The sequence below is a fragment of the Parus major genome, chromosome 8, assembly GCF_001522545.3.
Source record: "Parus major isolate Abel chromosome 8, Parus_major1.1, whole genome shotgun sequence".
Taxonomy (NCBI): Eukaryota; Metazoa; Chordata; class Aves; order Passeriformes; family Paridae; genus Parus; species Parus major.
In genome coordinates, this window is record NC_031777.1 from 21781884 (window position 1) to 21808629 (window position 26746).

General features: G+C 47.9%; 1 protein-coding gene across 1 annotated transcript in view; it reads right to left on the reverse strand.

Moving 5' to 3' along the window:
* ZSWIM5 (zinc finger SWIM-type containing 5) overlaps positions 1 to 26746 on the reverse strand; it is a 97649-nt gene that overhangs the window by 26054 nt on the left and 44849 nt on the right. Inside the window, exon 2 of the mRNA XM_015636200.2 lies at positions 4553 to 4909. Within this exon, the coding sequence (XP_015491686.1) occupies positions 4553 to 4909 (357 nt within the window). The remainder of the gene's footprint in view (positions 1 to 4552; positions 4910 to 26746) is intronic.

The following is a 26746-nucleotide window of genomic DNA, read 5'->3' on the forward strand; positions in this document are numbered from 1 at the left end:
GATTTGTGATACAAAGAAAAAGGCGTGATTGTTATTTTTAACCAGTACCTAGAGCTGATAAAGTGATGCTAAAAGCCACCCAGTGATAAAGGTGGCTGCTCCAGCATTCCCCTTATGGTCATTTCACCCGACTGTACCCAGCACCCATCAGTGGTTTGGGGCCTGGCCGTGCCAGCCCTGGGGTCAGCGGTGCCTGGAGCAGAGCTGGCCGTCGTGGTGGCCGTTCACAAGGGCCATCTCATGGCTGCACATGGTGGTGTTGCTGAATGCCTCTGGGCTCCTCTCCGGCATCCAGAGAGAAAACAGATGTGAAGGATCAGCTCAGGGCAGGGGGTGGGGAAGACATGGACAAATAAGCAAACGGCAGAAAACCTTGAAGAGAAAATAACCAGGCACCAGAAAGGAAATGAACTCTAACAAGGGATTAAAAATAGCAGCAAAGCAAGGAATTCAGCTCCGCCAAGACTCCCGGTTCGTTTTCAAGTGGAGGGAAGTCAGAGGGAGCTGCCAGGGCAGCCTGAAGGTTCACATACACCTGACAGCAATGGGGCAAGGGAATCCAGACTGGCTCCCAGCATGGTGGACAGGAGCAATGTGGTCCAGCTGGTACCAGTATCTGGTGCAGCCGACTTTGGAAGCTGCTTGTCAAGCACCACATGTGCTCTGGAGTCATTTGGCAACCCCAGCAGCTCTGCAAGACAAGGGGAAGAGCTGCCTTTCTCTCCAGCATCCAGGTGTGTTTTTTCCCTTAAATCCACGACAGTTCAGCAAACAGGAACACAAATGCCCTGGAGATCTGACCTTCTCATCCTCCCCTGCGGGAGGGCAGAATTTCAAATAGATTTACTGGCGCTGCCCTCCAGACACTGTCTCGGGATGACCTGAAAGTCAAAGAGCACCTGAGGACTCCTCAAACATCAGCCTTGGCTCAGTGTGACAGGACAGGCAGTGACTTCCTGCACACTGACCTGGCAGCCCACTTGCTGTGCACAAGGAGCAAGATGGGACAGTATTAGCCCAGGAGTTGAAGGAAAGCTCAAGGTGGTCAAGAAGGCATGGACAAAAGGGCAGCAGGCTTCTTAAGGCTTTTGAATAAGGAGATATGCTTTTCCCATGCCAAAGCCCGAAGGACCACTCCCTTTAAGGTTTTTCCAGAAGTCCTCTCCTCCACGAAGCTCCCAAGACCCTGCAGGACCACAGAGGCCCCTTGGTGATTCACGTGGCTTGTCCTCAGAGGGAGTTGCCCCTGCACCTTGTGACAGCAGAGGTTTTGTGGCTTTTCTTCTGGTTGAGAAGGGAATCCCAAGCCCTTCGATGGCACTAGCTGAGCACCACAGATACAGGGTCATCCACTGGCATTTCTGTGGACCAGACAGACCACCCCAGCCACAGCTCCTGGACTGAGGGCACTCTCTGCCATGTCCACATGCTGCTCAAGGTGGGTGAGTTACAGAGCTGCAATTGTGGGGTCTGCCAAAATTTCCTGCTCTTTATGCAAGGAAGGAGGGAGAACTCACAAGTGATGCATGAAAAATACCTCTAAGCCCTGAATCTTCTGGGCCAACAGGCACTGTCCCATCTTTAAGCTCTCAGAGGAGTGGAGGGAACAGGGTGCCAAGGTGGCCACTACCAGATGATCCTCACTCCCTTGGGAGTCCTAGCTGCTGGATACAAGCTTTCCAGCTGCAGCTTCTGGCTGTTGTCAGCATTCTACCCACCAGGAAACACCAAGCAGCCACGAGTCACTTTTGCTGGCACAGTGATATCTTTGCAGCCTTGCTCTGTGCCAGGCAGCCACACTGCTGGCTTTGTCCCCTTGGGAAGGAGAATTGAAACCCACCCTGGTCTCCTCCCTCCAGCTGCCACTCCAGACGCCAAGCGTGGAGGTGCCAGACACGCAGGATGCTCTCACTGGCACACGCTGCCCTTTGCAGCCAAGCCACAGGAGCAGAAACGTGATCCACTTCAGCAGGCGGAGGTCAAGTGGGGAGCAGAGCGGCAGGCACACCTAGGCTCTGCTTGGACTGAATCCTTCGGGAACACACAAGCACCTTGGCTGCGCTCCAAGACTCCATCATTACTGGATAGTTTGCATTTCCTTCTAGGAAGACAGCCGGGAAGATCGGCACGAGGTGCACAGCCCGCGGCTACAGACTCCTGCAAGGAACAAAGCTCCAATGCCCGAAGCTGAGCGCGCCAGACAATGGCCAGTAATTTTCTCTGCCATTCAGGCTCTGCAGGAGAGAAAGAGCATCCCAGAAAGCCTTATTTTACAAAACCAGACAATCCCCTTGCACAAGGGGCATTCCCCAGCCAGCCTGGTGCAAAATCAGTTCCTCAATCCTGCAAGCTCACCATATAAACAAGGAAAGAGGAATCCTTTGGGTGACCAGAGGCAGGTGAGGAAGACCTGATGCTGATATGAAGCTCAACAGACTTCTCCTCAATAGAAGTAGGGGCAGGGAAAAAAGAAGGATTTCCAGAGAGAACATTCTTGCTCCAGGGTGTAATAACTTCAGGTGTCCAATGCATGCAGTGGATCACTGTTTGGGTTACAGAGGCTGGCCTGCCAAAAGCCACCCTGGCCCTAACCCCAAGGGCTGGGATGTGACCCCGAGGGTCTGAAATGCACATGGTCACATGGCACATCCTATCAAAAGCACAGCCTGAAGAATTACAAATCCCAACATCAGTGACCCACTATGAATGCATGATCCACAGCTGGGAAGGGCAAGATGGGGGACAAATTTGGATCCACTTCACCTGGAAACCCCAGAATTCCTCTCCCACAAACAGACCCCCATGGCTGAAGCCCTTCCTCACCCTGGGGTCAAGCAGGTCTGCAGTGTAGGTGGTTGCACTGTGGCTGTGCTTCTGGCAGGACCAGGAGGGGAAAACTTGCAAGACTGTCCAGGATCAAAAATCGAAGCCCTGGACAGCATCACTATGAACTTGAATGTGAGGGGTTTGAATCCTTCCTTTTCACAGGATGCAACATTTATGAGTTATAGATCACCTTAAGATCATGTCAGCATCCTCCCCCAGGGTGAGACAAAGCTACTCTCCTGCTTGCAGAGCCATTTACTCACTTGTGACCAGCCACAGGGGTGTCAGATAGGTGCCAGCTTCTGTGGGATGACCATGTCTCTGTTGGTTCAAAATCGCACACTGGAGTGCGTGAATTTGCACAAGTCTAAAGGGAGTGAGAATTTTTCCTTTTTTTTTTTTTTTTAAACCACTTGTAAAAAGAAGAAGCAGATATTGAACTGGAGCCAACATCTGTATCTTTGTAAGACTCTAATTCACCAGCCTTTTGCTGACTCTAGAGCAATAAATATTCCGAGCCTTAAAAGCTTTACTTCAATCTGCTTAGGAGAAAGCAGCCTCAAACAATGGCCAAGAAGGGATCTTGCCCAGCCTCAGCTTCAGTAGATCAGTTCAGAGAGGGAATGGCCCTCACAAGATCCTTGCAGCATCACAGTACCTCATTCTTTTACAATGCCAAAAACTGAAGGCCCCCCCACAAAAGCCAGTTGCTTGGAGCACAACCACCCATGCAGCAGATGTGGCCCAGCAGACACAAAGACCTCTCCCAAGGTAGGAACAGGAACAACCAGATAGAGAGAGATGAACACATCTAAGATCAGAGCTGCCATCACCCCCATGGTGATGGTGAACCTCTGGCCTTACTTCTCTACATGTGGATTCAACTAGTTCAGATGGTATTTTAGGCTGCATATGGGGCTTTTCATCTTCAGAACACTTAACAGGCACGTGTTAATCCCTGCAACGCCCTTCCATGGCAGATAAGTGTTTATTATCTCTGCTCTACAGCTGGTGGGACTGGCACGGTGGGGAGCAGCTCATTGTTGCAGACCCTGGGCAACCTCAGCTCCTGGGCTCCTTGAAAATACACAGCAGGAGATCCTAAGGAGCCTGGGCCACATCCTGGGCCAATGGAGCAGGGCTGGGCTGCATACTGTCCTCCAGATTTCCAGGGGAGGAAGTCAAAAGCATCTGTCAAACACAAAGCCCCAGGACACATCTCCACTGCCTTTGTGCAGTAGGTAAGAACAGCAGCGCTCATTTATTATGAGCAAATTAACACCCATGGAGATTAAAGCTTTATCTCCCACCAGCTCAGCCACATCTGACTTAGTGCAGGGCCTGGGCTGACACCGTGTCCCCACGTGCTGGAGAAGTGACATCCCCACTGCATCTCCTGCTCCACAGGGTCCCAACACCACGTCCTTGGCTTCTCCATTCTACTCTGAGCTGTGCCTTGTGCACCACCAGCCTGTCAGCTCTGCCTCTTCTGCCTGTTGATGCCCAAGTTTGACAGATAAACAAATAAAGAAGAGCTGAGGGCAGGATGGGGACACCCCAATCATGTGGTCCCAACACCCATACATTAACATCAGTGTGACACTGCCAGCTCTCTCAGTGCAGCCAAAGACAAACATAAAATGAAGGACATCACCATGGGCACCAAAACTACCACCCCAGCCCTAAACACGGAGTCAGGGTCACACAGCGAGGAGGGAGGAATTACCGTGCACTTGGTTGATCTCGGAGTTGGATGACAGGATCTCATCAGCCAGCTTTTGGGCGGTGGGCAGCACCTCGGTGTGGTGTGCTGTGATCAAATACTGAACAAACTTCTGGAGCTGGTCCCTGTTCATCTGGAATAGGGTCTCTGAGATGGGAAGACGGAGTTTGACCTGGTCTGGCTTGCGGATCCTGTACAGTGAAAGCGCCACGACGTGAGCGCAGTAAAAAATGTCCTTGTTCCCACAGCCACATGTCACGGAGGTGATTTTGCAGCGGTCGAAGCTGATGGCCACCTTGTAGGTCATCTCTGGTTCTGTCGCAGTCGCTGGCTCCGTTACTGTTCCGCTGAGGTGGAACCCTGGAAAGGGAGAGAGGAAGAGGGAAGGGTCAGGCTAGCTTCCCCCTGACCACAACCACCCATGTCAGCTTTGGAAGGAAGGAAAGCCAAGGCTGCTTGCGTGTCTCTCTCATATACCAAGGAGTGCAGCACCCAGCACAGCCCATCCCCGTGGCTTACACCCAGCAACACCCAGCCCATGTATACAAACACACTTCTGCACCAACACACACACAGCCAGACTCATCGGAGAGTTTATTTAACAGCCAAACCCTCAGGGGAAGAGCGAAGCTGCTCAGTTCCCATTTGTTTAAGTATCTCAGACTGTTTCTCTCCTGGGAGTCATTTCCATCCACGCCTCCCTCTCGCTGAATTTGCAACTCACATGAGTGAGGGCTGGTAGAAAAAGACCACGTTTGCTTTTCTTTGATGAAGCAGACAAAAAAACCCACAAACTAAATGCAAAGCAATTCCAACTTTGGTCTCTCAACCAGGTAGAGTGCTCCAGGGCATGGCCACAGCTCTGAGCTCTTCCACACAGTGGAAATAAAGAGCAGGGACAGGAGCTATGCACAGTCCAAACCACAGCTGGCGGAAAACCATTCCCTGAGTCCCACAAATAGTTCACACCAATGTTATAGTTCCCCTGACAATTCCCACCATGCACAAAGGGGCCACAGTGCCTTCAGGTACAAAGTGTGAAAAAAGTCCCCAGAAGTCCCAAATGCAGGTGAGGAACATGAAATGGGCTCAGAAAGTCCCATGGGTCCAAAGAAAGGTGGATATGCCAAGCAAGAGAGGGACTAAGTCAGTGAGATAAGATTGATGGATGGCTATCAACCTCACTTTGAACAGGAGCCTCAGGGAGTCCTTCACACAATCCAGCTGCTGAGTGGGTCCAACACCAACACTCTGCACTTGCTCAGCCACCTGGAAAAGGGGTATCTTTGGTTTCTCACACTCATCTGCCTTGTTCCTCCAAGAGGAGGTTAATTAACACGGCCAGGGCAATCCGGTGTCCCCATGTCAGAACATGGTGTGAGACTTGGCACCCCACACTGCCCATCCCAGCCATCCTCCCTGAGGAGGATGCTCAGTTTTCTCCATGCCACTGCAACCTTATTAAGCCTGTGTATGTACAGGTCCCTGCAGAGCCTGCCATCCCCTTGGAGAAGGCAGCAGACAGCTGAGAGCCCTACAATTAGCGGCAGAAAAGGAGAAGGGGTGAGGGGGGGTGAAGATTAAAATACATTAACTGCATCAAACTCTTGTGCGTTTGCCAGCTCTTACAAAGGCTTTCGGAGACAAATTCTACCAGAGGTTTTTAATAAATGGCATCAAAACCAGCTATTCACTGCCAGTCTCTTTAAAGCCACGCCAAAAACCACATTCAAATCTGATTAAGCGTCAAGGAGGTCTGCTTTTACTTTAGTGCCGGGGCGGGGGAAAAGCAGACCTGTTCTGCTGCCATCACCCAAAAGCCACCCCATGTGGCCAGCAGAGCAGGAGGGGAGGGATGGACAGCCCTGCACTTCCATCCCCTCCCTGCTCGCAGGCTGCCGGGAGCAGGAGCGTGGCTGTGGAGGTGCTGGGCTCGGCGCCGCAGGAGCAGCACAGCCAGGGGCTGACAAACCTTCCCCTCCACACAAGCCCGTCCCCCAGCAGCCAAACTATATAAATCCAGAGGATAAACTCCGAAGTGTTTATGTTTTACCACTTCTCTGGTTTGCAATGCTTGGCAGGCAGCTCCAACTCACTGCCAGTTTCTCCCTAGTTTACTTTTTGAACAAGTTAAAGGGACTGGAAACTGCGTTCCTGAGCAAGTATGTACATCCTCGTATGTATGCCTGCACACACATATATAAAACACTCTAGGACAAATTACTGGCCATAAACACTGCCTTGAAATGCTTACTTTAACAGGACCGTGGGCCAGTCCCCACTTGGGGCTAACTGGTGTAAGGCTGGAGGAACTCATTTAACCAAATGACCTGTTTCAGACAGGTGTAAGTCTGAAAATGTATCAACTGTGATCTCATCCAGCCTCTCAAGAAAGAATATTTGTCCAGATAATTCTCAGGCACCCCAAAGCTGTGCTCTCCCATCTGCTGCAAGAGCTGGTCTTGACAACTCAGATCTGGTCTGCACATCGAACAGGACCATTCAGTATGTCAACAACTGCCAAGTTCATCTGCCACTTGAGCCCCAGGTCAAGAGCTGGTTTAGATTTTAGCTTTGGTGACAGCAGGTCTATTTAAGATAAACTAGGGACTCTATGAAACATTTATCAAAACTTGAGTCAGAAATTAAACATGGGGGGCAGGGGTGGAATAGAGATGAGCTGGCAGGAACAGAGGCATTACTTGCAAATACTTACATTAATGTGAGGTCAGACTGCAGCTACTACATTGCAGACAGGTCTGCACCCTATCACCCATGGCTGCTGAGCACACAAGCTCCACAGTGATGGGTATCACTGTCCCAGAGAAGAGTAGTGGCTAAAAAGTGGGTTTTGGGGTGGTTACTCCATTGTCCATTGAAGCACACACTCCTGCTCCACACAAAACACTGATGCTATCACCAAAAAGCTATAGGTGACCCTGGAAAAGTACAGCTGTTACTGTACCCTCCTCTCTGTTCATCTTGCATCCTAGAAGAAAGAAGCATCCTAGGAGCTGTGATACCAGCACTTCAGTAGGGAGAAACACAGCCCTGATCACTGACACAGGATCTGGATGGCACTGAGAGCAAAGACATACTCTCCTCTGTGTCCTCCCTGTACATTTCAATTTAAGACACTCCTACAGCCCAGTGCTTATCTAGGACTTCATCTTCTGTTCTTAACATAAGCTAACTTGGTATTTGATTTGCTGCCAGCAAAGTGACAGTGCCAAGGCTTGAAAACCATGGAAAAGAAATAATTAAATACCATCTTTGTAACTACAGACTCATTATGCCCCTCTAGAGTCTAGCTTTGTCCCAAGAACAACATCGCCTTTTCCCTGTCCCAAAACACCCTCTCCTACTTTTACCACAGAAGCTTCCCAGTGGATGTCTCTTTGATCAAGGTTGTAAAAGGAGCTGAGTGTTCATAACTGCCCCAGAAAAAGCACAAAAAGGTGCCATGAATTTTCACAGGCACACAGGGCATGATGAGCTCATCTCTTTCTAATCCCAGCCATCCAACCCATCAAATGGGGACAAAACACTGGAGGAGCAAGAACCTTCTTTGTTTTACTGCCACAGGACATTGCATCTCTGATTTAAGTTAAAACAGACCCTGGAATTGTTTTCCAGGAGTTTGTGAGCTCCACACTGGTGGGACTTACACACTTGTCAGCTGGGCAGCACTCTCCTCTTTGGAGCTGATGAACCCTGCAAGCTGGGAGGAGGATGGATCCAAGGAAAAAAAATGCCTGGGCTTTCCAACAGCTGCAAAGGATCAAGCCTTTAGTAGGGACCCTAGTGCAGAAACTTTGCTATTAGGACACCAGCATTAACACCTCAACAGAAGCATCTTTAACCAAGATGGTGAATTATTTGATTTCTAAACCTACTTAACCAAAAGGAGCTGTGCAAACTCTTCCAGTCCTGTAAAAGCAGAGAGCCTTTCAATGGGACATCTTTAACCCAGATAGCCACATGCCAACCATCAGGAGAAACCACTAGCCTGTTCTGCAGCTCCAACCCACAGCCATGAGGCCAGCTGCAAAGACACCTTGCTTTGTGTCCTCCAGCAAATCACTGAAGATAAAGCACTCATTAAGGCTGGTTACATTGAAATACCTGGAGTGTGGAGATAGGCAGACCCACAGATGGAAATTTAAACCCCAAAAACAAAGAAAACCCAGGCACAGCCCCTTCCCTTCTCCTAACTGTGGCACCAACACCTGCAAGAGAGGACTCCTCCACACCTACCACACTAGCTGGGAACCCGAGTGCTCAGCTCTGCTCCCTCTGGCAGTTGCTGCTCACAGCCATCCCTCAGATTTCACAGTGCAGCCCAGACAGAAGTCACAGTTGTCATTAGCTAAGTTGTGCCATTCGGAAAAAATTAGCTCTTTCCTCCCAGGCGTGGCAGTCGCCTGCTTTTCCCAGAGTGTTGGCACAGTCCTGCAGGGGTGGAAAGAAGCACAGAGCTGCAGCTACCTGCAAGACCTAACCCTGAGGATGCTGCACTGGCATTGTTCTGTGAGAGGATGGGGGCCAGTCTTCATGTGGGGAACACTCATTCATGGCACTGTGGTTCTTCTGTCTCCTCCACAGGCGTTTCTCTGACTTTGTGGAAACCTTGAAGCGGGGGCAGAGAATGGCTCAGCAGAGGGAAACATGCCCTGAGCATGGACTGCTGGTGGGATGTGGCTGAACAGTGTACATAAAGAACTCACAACCACACCTGGCTGTCAAAACCTCAAGTAACCTCCTACTACCTGAGGCTGATATTTTGGGCAGCCTCTGTTAGGAGCAACATGATGCAAAGTCCATCCCCACAGCTTCCCAAAGGCACCAGCCACATCCCCTTGCATGGTAGCCAGAGGGGTGGCTGTGGCAGACAGCAGCTTGGAAGCTCACTGTTCTTGTACTCCATGCTCAGCTCCCAGGATTCTCCACCTCTAGCCAGACTAACCCCACTCCAAATCTGTTTTTGGGGAGCTCTACCCTCAGGCAGGAGCTCTGTGAAACCAAACAGGAATGAATACACAGATATTTATGGGGCCCAGCAGATGTAGACGAAGTAAACTGAAATTCTCAGTTCAAGTTGTATACACTAGGTTAACGTGACCCAAATATATTTTTTTTTAAATTTCCAAACCACAGCGGAAAGTTATTTTAAACTAAAGTGATTCCAAGCTCTTTAGTGATTAAACGGACTGCAGCTCCAGCTCCTAGTGGAAAAACCATTTGTTTTTCCAGTGTGTGAAAGCCATAACTAGCAATGAATAATAATTGCCGCACCAAGTGTTATTTATAAGTCATTCTCAGTCACATTTCCATGCCTCGAAACAGCAGCTTTCTAAACATGAACTTAAAATCGGTCAATATTTGTAATGTAGACAACACCCACGGGAGGAAGGTGTTGGTGTATTTGGGGGGTGGGAAGCGGAAGGTTAGTAAAATCTCCCAAAGCTTTCCGGCTTCTAGATCAATTCCTCCAGCCGGCTGATGCTGACAATTGCTCAGTCCCTGACCTTGCACTTGGAAAGGAGATGGGCTCATGAACTCATTTGCACATGACAATGCTCCAGCAAAGTGAATCATCTGCCTCCGATAGTAAAGAGAGTACGGCGTGCCCCAGCCCTCCTGGGCTCCATTCAACCAGCACAGGGCTGGCCTTTTGTGCTGCCAGTGCAAGAAAGACTCGGCTGAAGATGTGTGCAATTAAACCCACTTTTCTTGTTGCTCTTTTGATTCAGCGGCTCAATGAGAGGCACCCTAGGCAGGTGTTGTCACACACAGATAAAATGTGCCTTTTCAGAGCACTGGCAGACAGAAAGAAAGAGGGTAAGGCTGAATCAATTGCCATTTCTCCCTTGCAAAATAGGGAATCTAGGCTTCCAGCGAGTCAATGAGCAGAGCTGCTATGAGTTTCCATCCTCCCTCCTCCCCAAAGCTATTCTGTTTTGTGACCGCAGGCAAAGGTGCTGCTGTTGAGACAGACTTCGGCAGGGATGAAGGAGGCAGGCGATGCCTGGCCAGGAGGATGCTGCCCCAGCAGAACACAGCCGTGCTCCTGCTGCTAAAGGTTTTCCCCCTGCAGCCCTCCTCCCTGTCCCCACCATGCTCCTGTCCTTGCCCAGTCATTATCATCCTGGAAAAGCTCCTCTACTTTCACAGAGCTAACAAAGACCATTAATATCACCCCAGGAAGGAGCCATGCCTGCAGCTGAGCTGCCGCAGGAGGAGCCGTAACAAAGGGAAATGGATGAGTTGGAGAGTATGCACCACGTCTGCAAGAGTCCCCACACATACCTATGGCCTTGGGCACCAACTAGGTTTAGGAGAAATACTCTTCTATCACCTCTCCAGGTAGGCCAGGGAAGAAGCAAGAGCTGCAGCTGTAAACAGAGGAGATGCAATGGGGCTGTTTGTGCTGGAGGGAGCCGTAAGCTCCTCTGAGCAGCTGAGTAAGCTGGAGGGACGCTCTCTCTGCCATCTGCTCTGATCCCACAACACCTCCTGCAAATGAAGAGTCAATCCGCTGGTTTCTATCCCTGTTAACCTCTAATCAGCCAAGAGGACCGGCCTCTGCCTTGCTCTTTATCCGAGCCAGCTAATGCGTGAAGCACACCGCGCTTCCCATCTGCTCCAGCATTACTAGAGTTAAAGGACAAAGCCGTTTCCCTGTCCCGAGCATTCACTTACACAGATGCCCTTGTATTAACTCAATTTCTCAGTGATTTCCATTATTACCCTTACGAGATTTCTGGTGTTTGTTTATCTAGGAGCCTGAAATGGAGGTTTTTCCCCTCCCCCTACCCAGCTCAGGGGCTTGGCTGGCCCAAGGCCATGCTCCAGACAACCAGTCCCAATCTGTGACTTTACCCAAAAATTACTACAAAATGTTCTCCATTTTCTCCCCAGCCTAGAGTGCCCTTTGTTTCCCATACAATGTTTTAAGAACCAGGTTTTTTGGGTCTTTGTTGCCAGCCCCAAAGCCAAGACCACCCTTTCCAGCATCACCTTCCACAATCTTCCAACGCCTGCCCACAAATGCATTTTTAATCTACCCAGATGTGCAATCCCTGAAGACATACAGTTTGGACAAAATGAAAATATACAACCAGTTTTAAAGCCTGGACTGATTTCCTCTGCTAAGGTATAGCCTTGCAAGCTGAAATACTCTGCTAGCAGGTCAGATCCAACTGAAACCAATCTAAATAATGGTGCTGAAGCAAAAGAAAGGGCTTGAAGAGCTGATGAGCTCACAGCATCTTGGTTAACATGTGCTGTCCACGCAATAACTAGTGGCAAAATGCTGTCAAGTCCCTGCTCTTTACTGCTGCAGTATAACTTATAGCCACCTTGAATAAAAAGACTTTTCTTAATACAATCAGAAATGTGAGAAAGATGAAAATGTGCAGTACATTTTTCAGCAGAAGCAGTGAACACAGCATCCCTACAGCCAAGGGAGAAAAAGCAACGCATTTCTGTGACCATCCCCAAAGCATCCAGCCCTCTTCTCTCTGTGCTCACAAGTGGGTATATCCAAACAAGGAGCAACATGGTTCCTTGTTACAGCTTAGGTGTTTGCTCAACAGACACAAGGTTGTTTTCAAGCATGAAAGAAAATATCCACAGGGAGGAAATTCACTTTTGCTGCAGCTTCCGGGCCCCTGCATGCCATCAGTTGGCGCTGCCACAAAGCAAACGCAGCCCTGTGCTGTCACCACCTCAGCTGCCTCAAGGAAACTGGTGGGAGATGCCAAAACTCACACACGAGACTCAGATGGGGTCATCTCCTGACTTCAATGAAGCCACCCAGATTTCCAACAGCTGAGAAGCTGGCTTCTAGCACATAAAAGGGTTTTAATTAGGAACTGCCTCTTATCCCTTCATGCAAGTGTCACCATGATGGGATAACTGAAATTCATCACAGACAAAAGCAAGCAGAGCAGTGCTCTTCCCTTCATCACCTTTTTATGTGGTGATTCACAGAGCTCTTAGCTCCACAACAACATAATCCTAACCCTTAAAGCAAAGTGCCTCCTATGCCAGAGCCTTTAACCTGTTGCTCCTGGCTTAAGAGCTCCTTCCTGAGTGCCCTCAGTTTGTGGAAGAAGTTGATCCACAGCCATGGACATCCTTTTCTCTCAAGGTATCTGCTCGCCTTGCTGACCTGCTTTTCTGAGACATAACCTCCCTCCTGAATTGGCTGCTCTTCCAGGACTTAGCCTGAGGCTGGGGAGCAGCTTTGGATTTTGTCTCCAACTGTGCAAAGATAAATTGCATTCAATGCATATTTTACCATTTAAAGCTGCCTCAGGAGTGGGCCATGTTCAACTCTAAACACAAACTCAATTTACCAATACTGAAAATCAAAAGCAAAACCAAACCTGAGAACCTCCTGACTTGTTTTCTTCCCACGTTTTGGTTTTGCATAGGGCAGAACTAGCTTAAGAAGGACCAGAATCAAACCAGGACATTACACAGCAATGGAGGGAAGCAGGACACCACCCTGATCCTCCCTGAGACACCAGACCTTAAAATAGCGGCTCTACAATTTATAGAGAAGTTATTAGTTATGATTTTCCTGGCCCTCAGATACCTTCCAAGGGAATGAGGCAGCCTAGATTCAATACGAAAATCTGCTCCAAATTCTTCCCCAAAAAGACACTTTTTCCACTAAGAATAGCTCTTTCATTTTTAAGAGAGCATAAAGTCTGACTTTCTAAGTCACTGGCAGTGTTGTTAAATGAACATTGTATTTACAAAGCATTTCAACAGAATTTGTTGTAATGGTCTCAGTAACAAATTTGCTGAAAAGGTCAATTAACTTCCTTCCGAGAACCTCACTTCTAAGCACAGAAAATGGCTTTGCATTAAAAATGCTTCCCCAAAGTGGAAAAAACTCTAAGGTGGCACCATTTTGTCATTTCTGCTCTCCACTCCCCATTCAGCAGCTGAGCACAGACCCCAGGAGAAGGCACCAGAATGGCTCCCCTCTCCTGCTGACTTTTACAGCCCTTATTTAGAATATATCCACCTTCTTTTTTTTTCTCTTTTACATATATATAATTTCACTAAGGAGACCACAGACACAAACTTAATATTGCAGAAATATTATTATACTTAAACAGCTTAGCTCACTTCAGTAACTTCACAAAAACTTAGTGGTTTCCTCTCCTCTCTGGCCCCCAAACCAATAAAGCTTAAATTCTGGAGCTTATTTGGGCTGCTCCATATAGGGAAATTATCTACTCATTGCAGAATAAATTATTCAGCAATTGCTATTCCAGATCAGCCTCTTCTGTTGACTTTTTATTCCAGAATAATTTTTGGAAACTCTGAGAGTGTATTTCTGAAGAAAGGGACTTCAGTTCCAGGACAGGGAGTTATCCAAACCTGCTGGCACACCAGTGGCTGGACTGTTCACCAGCTCATGGTGAGAGTCTTGACCAGAGCCATCCCAGAAGAGATGAAAGGTGGTGTTGAGTTTGGGAAGACTAATTGCTGTATTTCAACATCCAGCAAAAACTGAGGTGAAGGAAAGGCACAGACCTTAATTTCATGTGGAAAAAAATGTTTTTTCCAGCTTTCTTTTAATCCGTAAGTTGAAAAGTGAGAGGAACCATCCAGCAAGAAGCTGGAGGACTTTGCATTGCAAGGTGTAACATTTGGAGGTGAACAGAGCTGCACCCTGCTGTTTTTCCTCGCACAGCTTTTATCCACCATGCAAGTGAGGTGTGTTGAGGGATTTCAGAAGCGCCAACTCTGACAGTGGAGAGCCCTTGCAGAGCATCTACGTGTGCTGTGGCAGTTTCCAAGCCCAACTCAACCTGCTGATGGATGTTTTATGCCTCTTCCACATGGAGCAGGGTTTTTTTGGGTATCCTCCAGTTCCACCAAATTATGCATCACATCCAACACTACTCAGAGTCAGCTCCATGGAGCCCAGAGGCCAAGCCTGAGCAGCCAGATTCATTGCCATTTCCTGGGCACAACCATTTCCCAAACCCCACAAATGGCTCCCTGGTACAAACACCACCACACACAAACCTCAACACATTAGGGAGTAACAGCAAAGCTGTGTGTTCATGCACTGTAAGGAAAATCAAAGAGGGATAAGACCAACCCAAGCGAGGCAACCACATAAAAGTGTTCAGTTGCCAGTATGTCCTCTCTGGTCAGACCCCGCAGCGAAGTTCTGGGTCATGGCTGACAAGCAGTCAAATTTCCCGATTCTGCATGACCAAAACCCTCTGCAGAACAGTCAACACACTTTAAATAACACTTTAAAAACCCTTTTGATCACATTAGTCTTCACATGACCTTTTTGAGAAGTCAGGAAGACAGCAGGAGGTCTGCAGAGCAGAGACTTCCCCAGCAGCCCTCCTTGCTTGAAAGGAATGTGGTTTGGGAGACAGATGCCCAACAAAGATGCTCTGCTCTCCTGCATCAGCATTTTTCACCATCTTTAGCATGCAGGCATTTCAGGAAAAGCAGATTCCCATGCAGTGATTTTAAGCCCCTCAGTACTACCCTTTCTCCTTCCAGACACACATTGTCCCCAGCATGTCCCAGCCGCACATCACCAACCTCTGGTTCAGCAAGGAGCATGCAACTGGAAAGCTGTCCTGGAAGATCCACCATGCAGGGAAACACAAACCCTCCTGCTTTTCAAGTCCAAGATGACTCCACAGCTTCACAGCCTTCAGAAACACAAAGGGCCACAAAAGCTAATACCCAGGGAAATGGAAGCCATCGTTCTTGCTAGGTCGGGAGCAGTGTACAGGCTGCCTCTGCAAAACTCATGTTTCTCATTAAAAACTTCACAGATTTTTTTTTTTTTTCCCCCTGGAAAAACATTGTTATTCAACCCACAGCCTAGACTGCAGGCTCCTCCGTTTGCTTTTGATGCAGTGCAAACATCTAAAATGACACTATGTAATGACAAGATCTGTCATCAGGATGGCTGGGGCTACAGTAAAAAGAAAAACAAAGGAATTATCCTTTCCTTCTCCCTAGAATTCAACACAATTAAAACAAAAGGAAACCTATATTGTGAAGTTAATGCTTAATACAAAGGATTGAAGGGAAAAGGGAAAAGTGTGATGTGAATCATTTAGTGGTGGTTTTCTTCCATTATGTGCCATGAGGCCCTTTTGGCAGTGGATGGAGAGTCCCCAGATCCTCTAAACACAGGTTTATTCCAGTAATTAAGTTGGGAAAGGGAAAGGGAGAGGGAGAGGACTGCAATATCCCAGATAACTATCTGTGGGTGAAATTCCACCTCTGCAGCCTCCTCAAGCTCCTGGTTAGCCCCCATCCTCTGTGGGACAAGCGAGGCACAGCTCCCTGGCAGCAGACACAGCATGTACCAAAATGTTATCAGCACATTCATCACAATTTGGAACTGGAAGCAACCAAAAATGCAGTCAGCTCAGCATAATGGGATAGAAATCAAGTAAAAAGCAAAACCAGATGAGCAACTAGGATTTGACTCCTCTCTTCCCTTTGAAAAGGGAAGCCAGTAATTTGAGAGAAGGTGGTTTTACCCACAGCGAAGGGTTTCAGGAGTCACCCTAATAATCATATAACCCAAGTATTATGCAGCACTCCCACTCAAGAGATGGGGAAAACATTGAGGGGAAATCTTCCCCTGACCCTTGAAAGCAGGTCCATAGGACAGCCTGGAAAAGGAGAAGCAGTCACACACTGTGGCTGACATGTCCTGGCTTGGAGTGGTCTCTCTTCTGGTCAGATGGCAGAGTGCACCTGAGGAGCTGCACCCTGCTATTTTTCCTGCTTCACGCTGAGCAGGAGCAGAGCTCCCCTTCCTCTGTCTGGGAAACCAAGGCAGAGGGTCTGGCAGCAAATCAAAGGCGAGGGTACAGTGGCTGGGAAGTAGTGAACAAGTATGCAAGGAGCCCATGCTCCACTGACTCCACTGCTGTCTCTCCAGGAAGGAAACCTCTAGCCCTGCCCTACCCCCAGACATCCTCCTAAGTCTCAACCTGTAATATCTGCAAGGTTCTGGGTAAACTCATGTGTTTGGGCTTTCCAGGAACCACAGCCACTGACTAAATATGGTGCGTCATTGCTCTAATGAGAGTGGTCAGGGCTGATGATGCCCTCACTAAGATGACACCTGCAAATGTATCTGTGCAGGTGGATTCCATACTGCCCTGATGCTGGATGCTGCTAACCCCACCTCCACAGCTGCTTAGCAACTCCCACAGTTTGCTGCACCAACTGCATGTCAAGCATTAAGTACCCTCACACTCAGGTTTTGCAGCTGAGGAACAGACAGGAGATAACACAGAGGCAATTCTCTCCTCCAGGAGGTGGCACCTCAACCTGTGCTGGGCTCTTGAAAGTTCCTGCCAAGATGCCAACCTGCAGCACATGCCATTGAACAATCACTGTTAAACCATTTGCAGTGGAAAAGACCCAGTCTGTGGAGCCACACAGAAAGCCTGGTTATCACAGGCACTTCGAGAAGATGCAATTATGATCTTGAGACCATCAAGGTACGGAAATTAAACCCAGTTTTCTTTCCAAAGCTCTAAACATTTTAAGCAGATACAACTGCTTTTGTCATGGCTCACAGCTTCTAAGTAACTTGAGTTGCTCAGAGAAGTTAACATCATCCTGAAACACAGCCAGACTCCACCATCACCTCCACATTCCCACAGAAGGGGTATGCATGACACTTAGGCCAAGGTCACCTCCAAACCAAACACAGCATCACCTCAGGTGGGTGTCTGAAGGAAGCAGCTGTGGGTTTCTGGCATCTGCACAAAGCTGAGACCTGACTGGTACCACACACCAAATGATGATGCTCATCTAGAGGAGCAACACTAGGATTGCCCAGTGATACACAGAGAAAATGTGTCTGTCCACAAGGCAGCTGGGCTTCAAGCTTACCCAGAGCTAAAGGAGATGAGAGCCCCAAAGTTCCCAGTAAGACAAATTTAATTCTCCCAGAGCCCTTGCTCAGAGACCCATTTACAAAACTTTACACCTACCACTTCAGTGCACAGGGAATGGTCAACCTTTACAGGTTCTGACACTGATGCACTCACCTCAAAAGCAAACAGTCCTTCAACAACACACACACCAAATTAAAATTATTCCAACCCTCAGCAGCCTTTCTCTCTGAAGAGCAACTGCCATTACTTATTAATTTGCTTCCTCAAGATAAACAAGAAACTTATTAAAGTCTGAAACAGACCAGGAGCACACAAGACAGCAGAGGGGAAGGGGGTTGCCACTGGTCTTCAAAAAATAAATACTTCCATGCTAGATTACACTTTCCACTTGATGGAAACTGGAACCAGTTTCCACTCTGTGCAGGATGGAAACCTCACAGACTTCTATGTTATGTTGAGGGCTCAGTCATTTATGAGGAGAGAAAGCACCAAATTTTGGACCTAGCAGGTGAAATGCAAATAAAAATAGACATTTTAAAATAAAACCTAAATGCATCTGAGTGATGAGTGCATCTGTCTACAGGGTGCTCTCACAGATCATGACCTTGACATCTTGCAGAGGAGGTGCAATCATTTACAATCAATTCAGTTCCTTGTTTAGAGAAACTGCTCCGTTAAACCTAGAGATGAACTCAGCTTGGATGAAGAGAACAACACTTCCCATGAGAGCTGAAAGCAGAGTCTCACTCCATTCAGTCAACAAGCAGGTGATGCTCGTGGGTGGAACTGGAAGAACAAAACTCTTCAGTACAGTTTCCTACGTCATCTACAGTGAGGAGAAATGGTTGGAAGGATGATGAGGAGCAGAATTCCCTTCATGCTCACAATGTACATTTGCAAAGGCAAAACATCATCTGTGGATTTTCCACCCATGCAACAGCCGCTCCAACAGCCTTGCTTTCATACATCCCCCCTTGTTTCTCCAGTCACAAGGAAAGAATTAAAAATGGCTGTTTCCAGCCCAGTACGAGTTATCAATTGCATCAGTACACCAGCCCAAAGGAAATCCTGTCCACAGAATATCCAGCATTTGTGCATACAGGAGTACGTGGGAGATAAAAGGGAAAGAAAACTCACAGCAGATAATCAGGACACCTAAAATAAAAGTGGCAGGTCTGCAGTCATGGTTACCTTCAGTCCTGGCGGTTTGCTAAAAATCAACTTGATTTTTAAGTGATCAATGCAGAACAACAGCACTGAGGATGCTTCTGGGGCAGTCACAATCTTGGAACCTCTAGGATCCCATGAAGCCCTTATTCCTCATCCTCCCCCTTAATGAAGGTGTGAAACCTCACATTAGCATCCTCATCACCTCCAACCACACTACTGTAAGAACCACAGCTTTGAGAGCTTTGTGCCACCAAGAGACACTGCTGGATTCAGGCAATGGGTATGAAGTGTGATGGGGTGAGACACCCCCAGACCCAAAAGTCTGAGTGAACTAAATGAAAAAGATATGAAAACCAGATCTCCTGTGACCATTGCAGACTCTGTGATGTTCAGCCAATCCCAACTGTTTTTCTCTTCTCCTACTCACCCCTGGACCACAGGAGTCATGGGACTGCCCTGGTCACACCTTTGCAATCCTTGAGCCAAATGCTTGGGAAATGCTATTCCAGTTCAATACTCGTGGGAAAAGTGATGATTGAAGGGTCACCAGTTGACATCTCCAAGCTGTGCTGCAGCAAGTAGACAGATGAAACAATGTGGTGGAGGCTGACACAAGTGACAAAGCCAGTGTGGGACAGTCTAACCTCTTGCTACCCTCCACCTACCGTTGTTCACCCACCTCCTCTACACCCAGGGTGGGCTACAGATATATGGATATCACTCAGATATATCCAAGGCAGATGCTGGATCCAGCTACTGCCACTGAAGATACCAATTAAACTCACCTTTAAATTTTTGGCTTCCTGTATCTGCATCAACTGGATAGTTAAGCTGACACCTTTGCACATTCTCTTTGTCTGAAGCCAACAGATCAATCTGCCTCAAATACAGGAGATCTCTTTTTAACACTCCAAAGCTAATGAAAAAAATCCCCTCTGGTGAAAGGAAAACACTGGATCAGAGAAGTTTTATTAGCCCTTAACCATGCAAAGTTGGAAGCTCGTCCCCTGTTTAATTCTAATACTCCAACTCTGTTAAACATTAACTGTATAAATAATCAAATACTTCACATGACAGAGTCATACTTCCAATATGGGGCAAATAACCCAGAGGGTAATGAAGGGTGTAGTCTTCTGGTCTGAGGGATTTCCAGCACTCTCCAAAAAGCAGAACAAAGACAGTCCCTTCCCCCTCCTCCATCTTCAAAGCAAAAGCTTTGATTCACTTGGGGAGACCACATCAAGCCAGAGCAGAGGCATGCAAGTGGTATGTATCTCATCACTCCCCTCTGCTCCAGAGACACACGTGAAACCACCAGCCACTGTGTGGTCTCAGCCTTGTCAAACAACCTGCATCCACTCCTAAAACACCCAACTCTCCCTGGCCTCACTGCCTGGCAAACTCTGAGGATCCTTCCCAGCCTTGCTCCACACCACCTGGGGAGGTGATGTGGCACCAGCCACTCACCAGTCCCTGACACAGACCCTTCCACCAAACCCCAACTGTTGCTTCCTCAACATGAGTGTTCTCCTGGCAAGCAGGACTTGAAGCAGACAGGAGCTTCAGCTCTTCAAAAGCCTGTAGTCTTCCACCTGGCTCTGAGGGGCCACAGACTCAACCCCACTGAAACATCCCTCATCTCCATTGTTTGTAGCATAGATCACAACTGACTAGTGTTCTTGAAATTAAGATCTCACTCTCTTTGGGCTTTGGTTTCCCTGAGTGCAAAGCTGGGATAATGTCCCTTCTGGGACTCACAGGCGTATTTTAAGGAGCAAGCTGAAGTTCAGCTCCTTAGGAAATGACAGGTGCATTTGCTGTGGAAGAAAATATCTATGAAGACAAAAAGACTGTTTGAAAGAAGATGAGAAATAAAAACTGCATTAAAAGTATATAAAAGTGATGCCAACCATTCCCCTGGTCCAAGGTAAAGCTAAGGTAATTTTTTGAAATATGTCCAGGACTGCCTCAGTTTAGACTGATGCTCTCACTTTAATGCTGACTGAAAAGCTTCAAGTGATGCTTGACAATCAAAGCAGCAAGAGCCAAATGGAGAAATGTCTGACCCACAGCCCTGCCTAAAACTGCACTTTGAGTACTTCTGACTTTGGAAAGCCAGTATTGGCTTTGGCAGAACCCAGGAGAGCCACTGTGCATTAATTATCGCTCTTGCTCTGCAGACATTCAAAAGATAAAGACAACTGTGAGGCTTGTTCAGAACAAGGGATCCAGCACCATCTCAGCACAAGTACTTCCTCCTTCAAGTGTTATTCAACCATCCAGATCTTGAAGACAGCCCTTGACTGAAGGCCCTTTACCTACACTGTAAGGTAAAGCATGGACTCACCACAATCCATGTGATTTTTGTCCACATTGGTTAAGTTTAGGTTCAGCACACCACCTGAGCTGTAGAAAAAAAATCACCCCTCCCAAGCAGAGCCATTACACCAAAACCTGCATTGTTGAAGGAGTCAGCAGGACTCCTCTCTATCAGCTGCACAGACAAAAAAGACCCACTTCCACCACTACACACCCAGCCATACAGCTGAGCAGAGCTGTATGGTCCATCATGACACCTATATAATATTCCAACTGAAACTACTGTTCTGGGCTTCCCCCAGCAAGACCCTTATTTATCTCCTCCTCCTGCTGACAGCTGAGAGTGCAGCTGGGATCTACAAGCACAAAGAAAGGCTCTTGGTTTCTAGAATGTCAGCTGTGGAGGTGGGGGAAACCAGGTGTTGCATTCCTGAGGAAATACCTCTCCTGGTCAGCCCATCATTTTCTGTTTGCTCCTCTCAGCACCCCCAAGAAGCACACACAGCATGTACAAGAGCATAAGATGCCCATCAGGGGCCCCCAACCTACCAGCACTGACTGGAATAGCTCAGGCTTAAGCCCAGCTCTTTGCAGACATAGCCCATCCCACACGCACAGAATCTGAGAATGTAGAGAATGAACATGAAGAGGAGAAGGGACCCAGATCCTTGGAACTTGGTCCCTTCAGGAAACCACACTGGGAAGGGTTTAGCATGACTTTACCACATCTGCGAGCAGGTTTCAGCAAGTAACTCAGATGTCATTCAAATTGCTGGTGCAGCACCAAAGGAAGGACCCTCTGTGAGCATTGGACACAAGCATCTCAGTCCCTCCTGGCTCCCTCACCCACGCTGACACTTCATAGGCAAGCTGCCCACGCCTGGAACAAGCAGTCTGCTCCAGGGCTGATTCCCACTGCATCTCCCATCCTTATTTAAAACGAGAGCTAGCTGGTTTCCCTGTTGTACATGGTGCAATGCCAGCCACACTGAACAGGCTTCATGTAAAACACAGCCCACTGCCTTTCCAAGCCAAGGGGGAGACATTCTCCCAGTCTGCAGATAGCAACTTCAGACACCCTTAAAGCCAAGCTCTTGATCTTGCCTTCCTTCATGAAGCAAAGGCAGAAAAAGCACCACAACTCCTCAACTCCTGCTTTTTCTGCCAGCTCCTTCAGCAAGATAGACATACAGACCTCCTCCATCACTGCAGCAAAATCTTCTAAACAAGTCACACCAGACATGGAGATGGCAGGACATATCTGAAGGACAGCAGCCATGATGAAAACCAGTGTTGAGCAGATTTCCTATCAGAAAGATTAAACCTTGAAAATCACTCCCTGAAACACTCATCCCAAAGGGAAAGATAGGTTTTAAGGTCAAGCAAAAGAAGGAAATTCTGCCAAACGGCCACATCCCAGCCTGTGGTGCCATGACTGATATGCCATCCAACAGAGCTGCACGGCCCTCCAACTGCTGCCTGTCCCATCCCTCCCCATTCCTGCAGTAAAAGCACAGAGAACCCAGGAAAATCAGGTAAGGCTCCTTATGAGGTAAAGCACCCCCATTCCTCATGAAGCTGATGGAAAAGCCTGCCAAGATTATGTCTAATGGCAAAAGACCTCACACTGAGGGCTCTGGAGCAGCATCTACGCGAGCTTTTCTTGCATGTATGCTCTCCCCCAGACACTCCCCTAGGAGACACTCAGGTCACAGAGCAGGTAGAAGGTACAAGAAGCCCCAAAACAAGGCGGAGTGACCAGCATCACGCTGCACACCTCTGAGATGCAGGAACCTAGAGGCTGGAGGCACCAAGGTAGCCAGGATGCTGTGGCAGAGCTGCTGCCACCAACATCCTCCTACGCCAGCCACCCACTGCTCCAGCTCCACCAGCAACAGGTGGTCCAGACCTGGAGGTAAAGCCAAGTACCACAGAAGGAGAAGGGCAGACACAGAGACAGGAGAACCAAGGGCTCTTCACCTCCCACGCAGCCATGTAACTGCAGCCAGAAAGCCTTTTGGACTTGCGGTTCCTCATGCTGATGGAAAATTCAAAGCTGAGTTTTACTCCTGATTTGCAAATCCTGAGGAGGAGGAAAAGGGATAAAAAAAAGCCAGGCCATCTGCTCAAGGGCCTTGCAGCAGAGAAGAGGGCTGCACATGGTGATTCTCCAGGTAGAGCCCTGGTACGACTTTCAGGTTGACTTGGCCATTTGATTCCTTTAGTGCAATTCCAGACCCAGATGTTTCATAACACACACTATTGAGTGCGTACATGTAAGGAAACTATCTCCAATTTGAATATCCCTGAGAGCACATTGCTCTTATTAAACACACTCTGCAGAGCTATTGCTCCATGCAGCATTAACAGTACAAGACGTTCTGGTAGACTACAAAAATTGGCCCATAAAAAATAAACACTTCTGTTTTACTAAGGGCATCTGGAAATGACCCAGAGAGCTTGTCTATTTTCATTGGTAGCATTTTTGTACAACAGAAGAAAGAAACTGGTTGAGAGTTTTGAGCAAATGTTCCTCAAATGCTTACAAGGAATCCCTGAAAACACCAGCAAACATGCTACCCACCCAGCTCCCCACAAGCAGAGCTTGGAAGACCACAGTGTGGTCCCATTTCATTCAGGCTTTACCCCACTAACTATCCTTCCTGTTGTGTCTCAGTAAATCACATCCTTGAGGAAAGAAATTTGTCTCGGACACAGGACCCACCCACTCCCACAAGCATCCAACTCCACCACAGCACACACGTGGCAGGGAAAGACAGGCCAAAGGAATGGGCAGGCTGCCCTTTAATAGGATGCTCCTTTGAGAGCAAACTGTGGTTCTGAAAGAAAAACCCAGTAACACCATTAGAAGTTAACACATTGCTACCTTTGCACTCCCCAGGGCTACAAACTTCCACCCTGGCAGCTGGACACATTCTGGCTCAAATGCAAGAAGCAGGTCAATCCCTGGCATTTAGAGGTCCAAAGCTGAAACCTCCTTTTGTGTGCCAGAGGCCTGTGGTCATTTTCAGAGCTTCAGCACATCAGCAGACAGCAGCATGACTTGCCATGCTGCCATCACTGCACACCAGCAAGTCGGGAAGCAGGAGGTCCAAGAGTTCTGCTAACCTTTTTTTGCTCTGCTGCAGAAACCAACCAGAAACACTCACATCCCATCAGGGATGGGGTCCCAAAAGAGCAGACAGGAATAAACCACAAAGAGATAGCATCTTCCTCAGCAGCGTTTTGTCTGGAAACATATTGCTGGTGACTGGTTTCTCAGGGCTCTTCAAATTCCTGCTCCAAGCTCAGAGGACTGGAAACAGGAATGGTGGAGTCACCCATTCCAGATCTTACCCAGGGACTGTTCTGATGACTGCCTGGCTCCTTCCTTCTCAGCAGAACATTCCAAAAATGAACCAAAACAAACTCTAGAGTCATGACACTTCTCACAAGGCAGACTCCAGGCTCTCCAGCCAGGCCCAACTGCAGACGCCACAGAAGTGTATTTATTTTAAAGACTATTTGAGCTGGAGTTTGTGAGAGAAATTATCCTTTTTTTTTAAAGAACTTGTGGTTTTTGTAAAAACCGATTTTAGCAACAGTCACATATCAGGCTCTCTTTAGAGAAACCATCTGCTGATCTCCCAAACATGGTGCAAGCATTTCTGCAGCCCTCTGCAAGGACCGTGCACAGGAGACACGGCACCCGGAGAAGTGCTGTGACTCCAGCTGCACAACTGGGAAATATCAGAGACAAACTGACCTGCCGTGTCCTTCTTACACAGTGCCATCCCCATGCTTCTCCCTGACCCTGGGAAGTCTCCCTCCTCCAGACACTGTGCCATTTTCTACCTTTGCCTAGAACACCTCTGTATTCGAGTGTCCCCTGCCAGGCCCAGCCCCACCTGCCTGCCCTACTGTGATGAGGACACACTCCCCACTCCATGCCCGCTCTCCAGAGCAGCTATTAGGGGACTCTAGTGACAGGAGTCACTGGCTGGGGACGGCCAGCATCCAGCCCTGCCTCCCTGAGGAGCCACGTAGGAAGGAGTTTTGTCCATTGTGAAGGCACTTGGGTAACTACCAGCTGCCGGAATCAAAAAAGTCTCTGCTGAGAACATGCAAATTCCAACTTTTCTTGGATTTGACCACGTTTGCAGAGGGACAGAAAAGTCATCTCGCAAAATGGGCACCTCCTTCCCATTCCCCTTGCACTGAGCCTCACAATAAGCTCTAAGAAATGCTCTCTGGACTTCTTCAGCAGGGTGAACACAATGTTTGTCTTCAAGCTTACTCTCCAAACCACTTTATAATCTTTTATTTTTTCCCCCCTTCCTTAAAATCAAACCAATTGAGGTTGACATTCAGAATGAAAATTCAAAGCATGGATGTTTAAAACCCTGACAAAATTACAAGCAAATCGGAAAACAGGATCTTATCTCATGAACTGTTGGACAAAGCTTCATAATAGCTGGTATCACCAACCCCACCTCCAGTAATCCCTTCCTGAGGCAAACTGCTCCCAGACACCTGCTTGGCAGCACAACAGTGCCCATCTCCACTCCCGCCTCGCCTCTGCCGACGCTGAAACTGAAGCAGACTGACAGCAGGATAATTTGGGGGGAAATTACATTTTCTATATAACTTTCATACGTGACTATATTTAGCAGATGGAGAAACAAAGTACATGTATTCAGTAAATATATATTTTTATAGCTGTAAAATTATAAACACATATGTATGTTCCAAGGAGATCTGAAGTCTATTTTAAGACGCTCTTCACATGCGGATCATTAAAGCCTACAATACAGCTCCTTTGTCATATTATAATAAATATGGAAAGTGAATACACACTTCTCAACTCTTGTAGGTCACGAGAGACCTAAAGATGATCTCGTTTCTCTTCTGGCCGTCCTCTTTAGTGCTTCTTCAAAGCGAAATTGGTTTCATATGTGGGTTGACTGTACCTCACAGCATCATTTTGCCTGCAAACCTAATTTAGTGAGCTGCTGAAACACTCTTACATAGGCAAGCATCGATTCCAGACCTCCAAAACCCATAGGGTCAACATTGGAAACTAATTCCTCACCTGACAGGCTCCTAGCCTTGCAAGAGCAGCAAAACTAGCGTCTTGCCACCTCTCACATTCAGGAGGCATTAATCACACTTGCATCACTCTAGCTATTGGAATTTCTGATCCAGGCTGATTAATTTCCTCCCCTTGCCCATTTCAAGCTGCTCAGAGGCTCAGGGCTCTGCCTTTGGGGAGGGATGCTGAATTTCTTTTCCTGCTCCCTGCACGGCCAAAGCCAGGAAAGAGGACAACTTTCTCCTCCTTATTTCCTCAAGACTTCTGCCCCTGGGGAGTCAACAAGGTTTTAATCAGCACCTGGCAGTGTATCTATCAGATATGCTAATAAGGTTCCTTACCTTAACAAACACCCTCAAGAGCAGACTCATCTATCTTAATTGGTAAACGCTTCATTAATAATGCAGCTGAGGAGTCTCAGAGCTAGAAATATAAATAGCAAGTTCTGATGCAAGGGCTTTTTTTTTTATTCTCCAAGTACAGATTCAGAAGGAAGGTCTCTGTCGTGCCCTGCTGCAGACAGAAGAGCCCTTTGCAGCGTGCACAAAAAGCCTCTTTTCCGTCTCTAAGGGGTCCAAGTTCAGAGCATCTCCTTTCCAAAGGAGAAAGGCAGGCACACTGGAAGGCATTCCTGGGCTGGGAGGCACCCAGAAGGATGGGAACCCATCAAGCACCAACACAGAG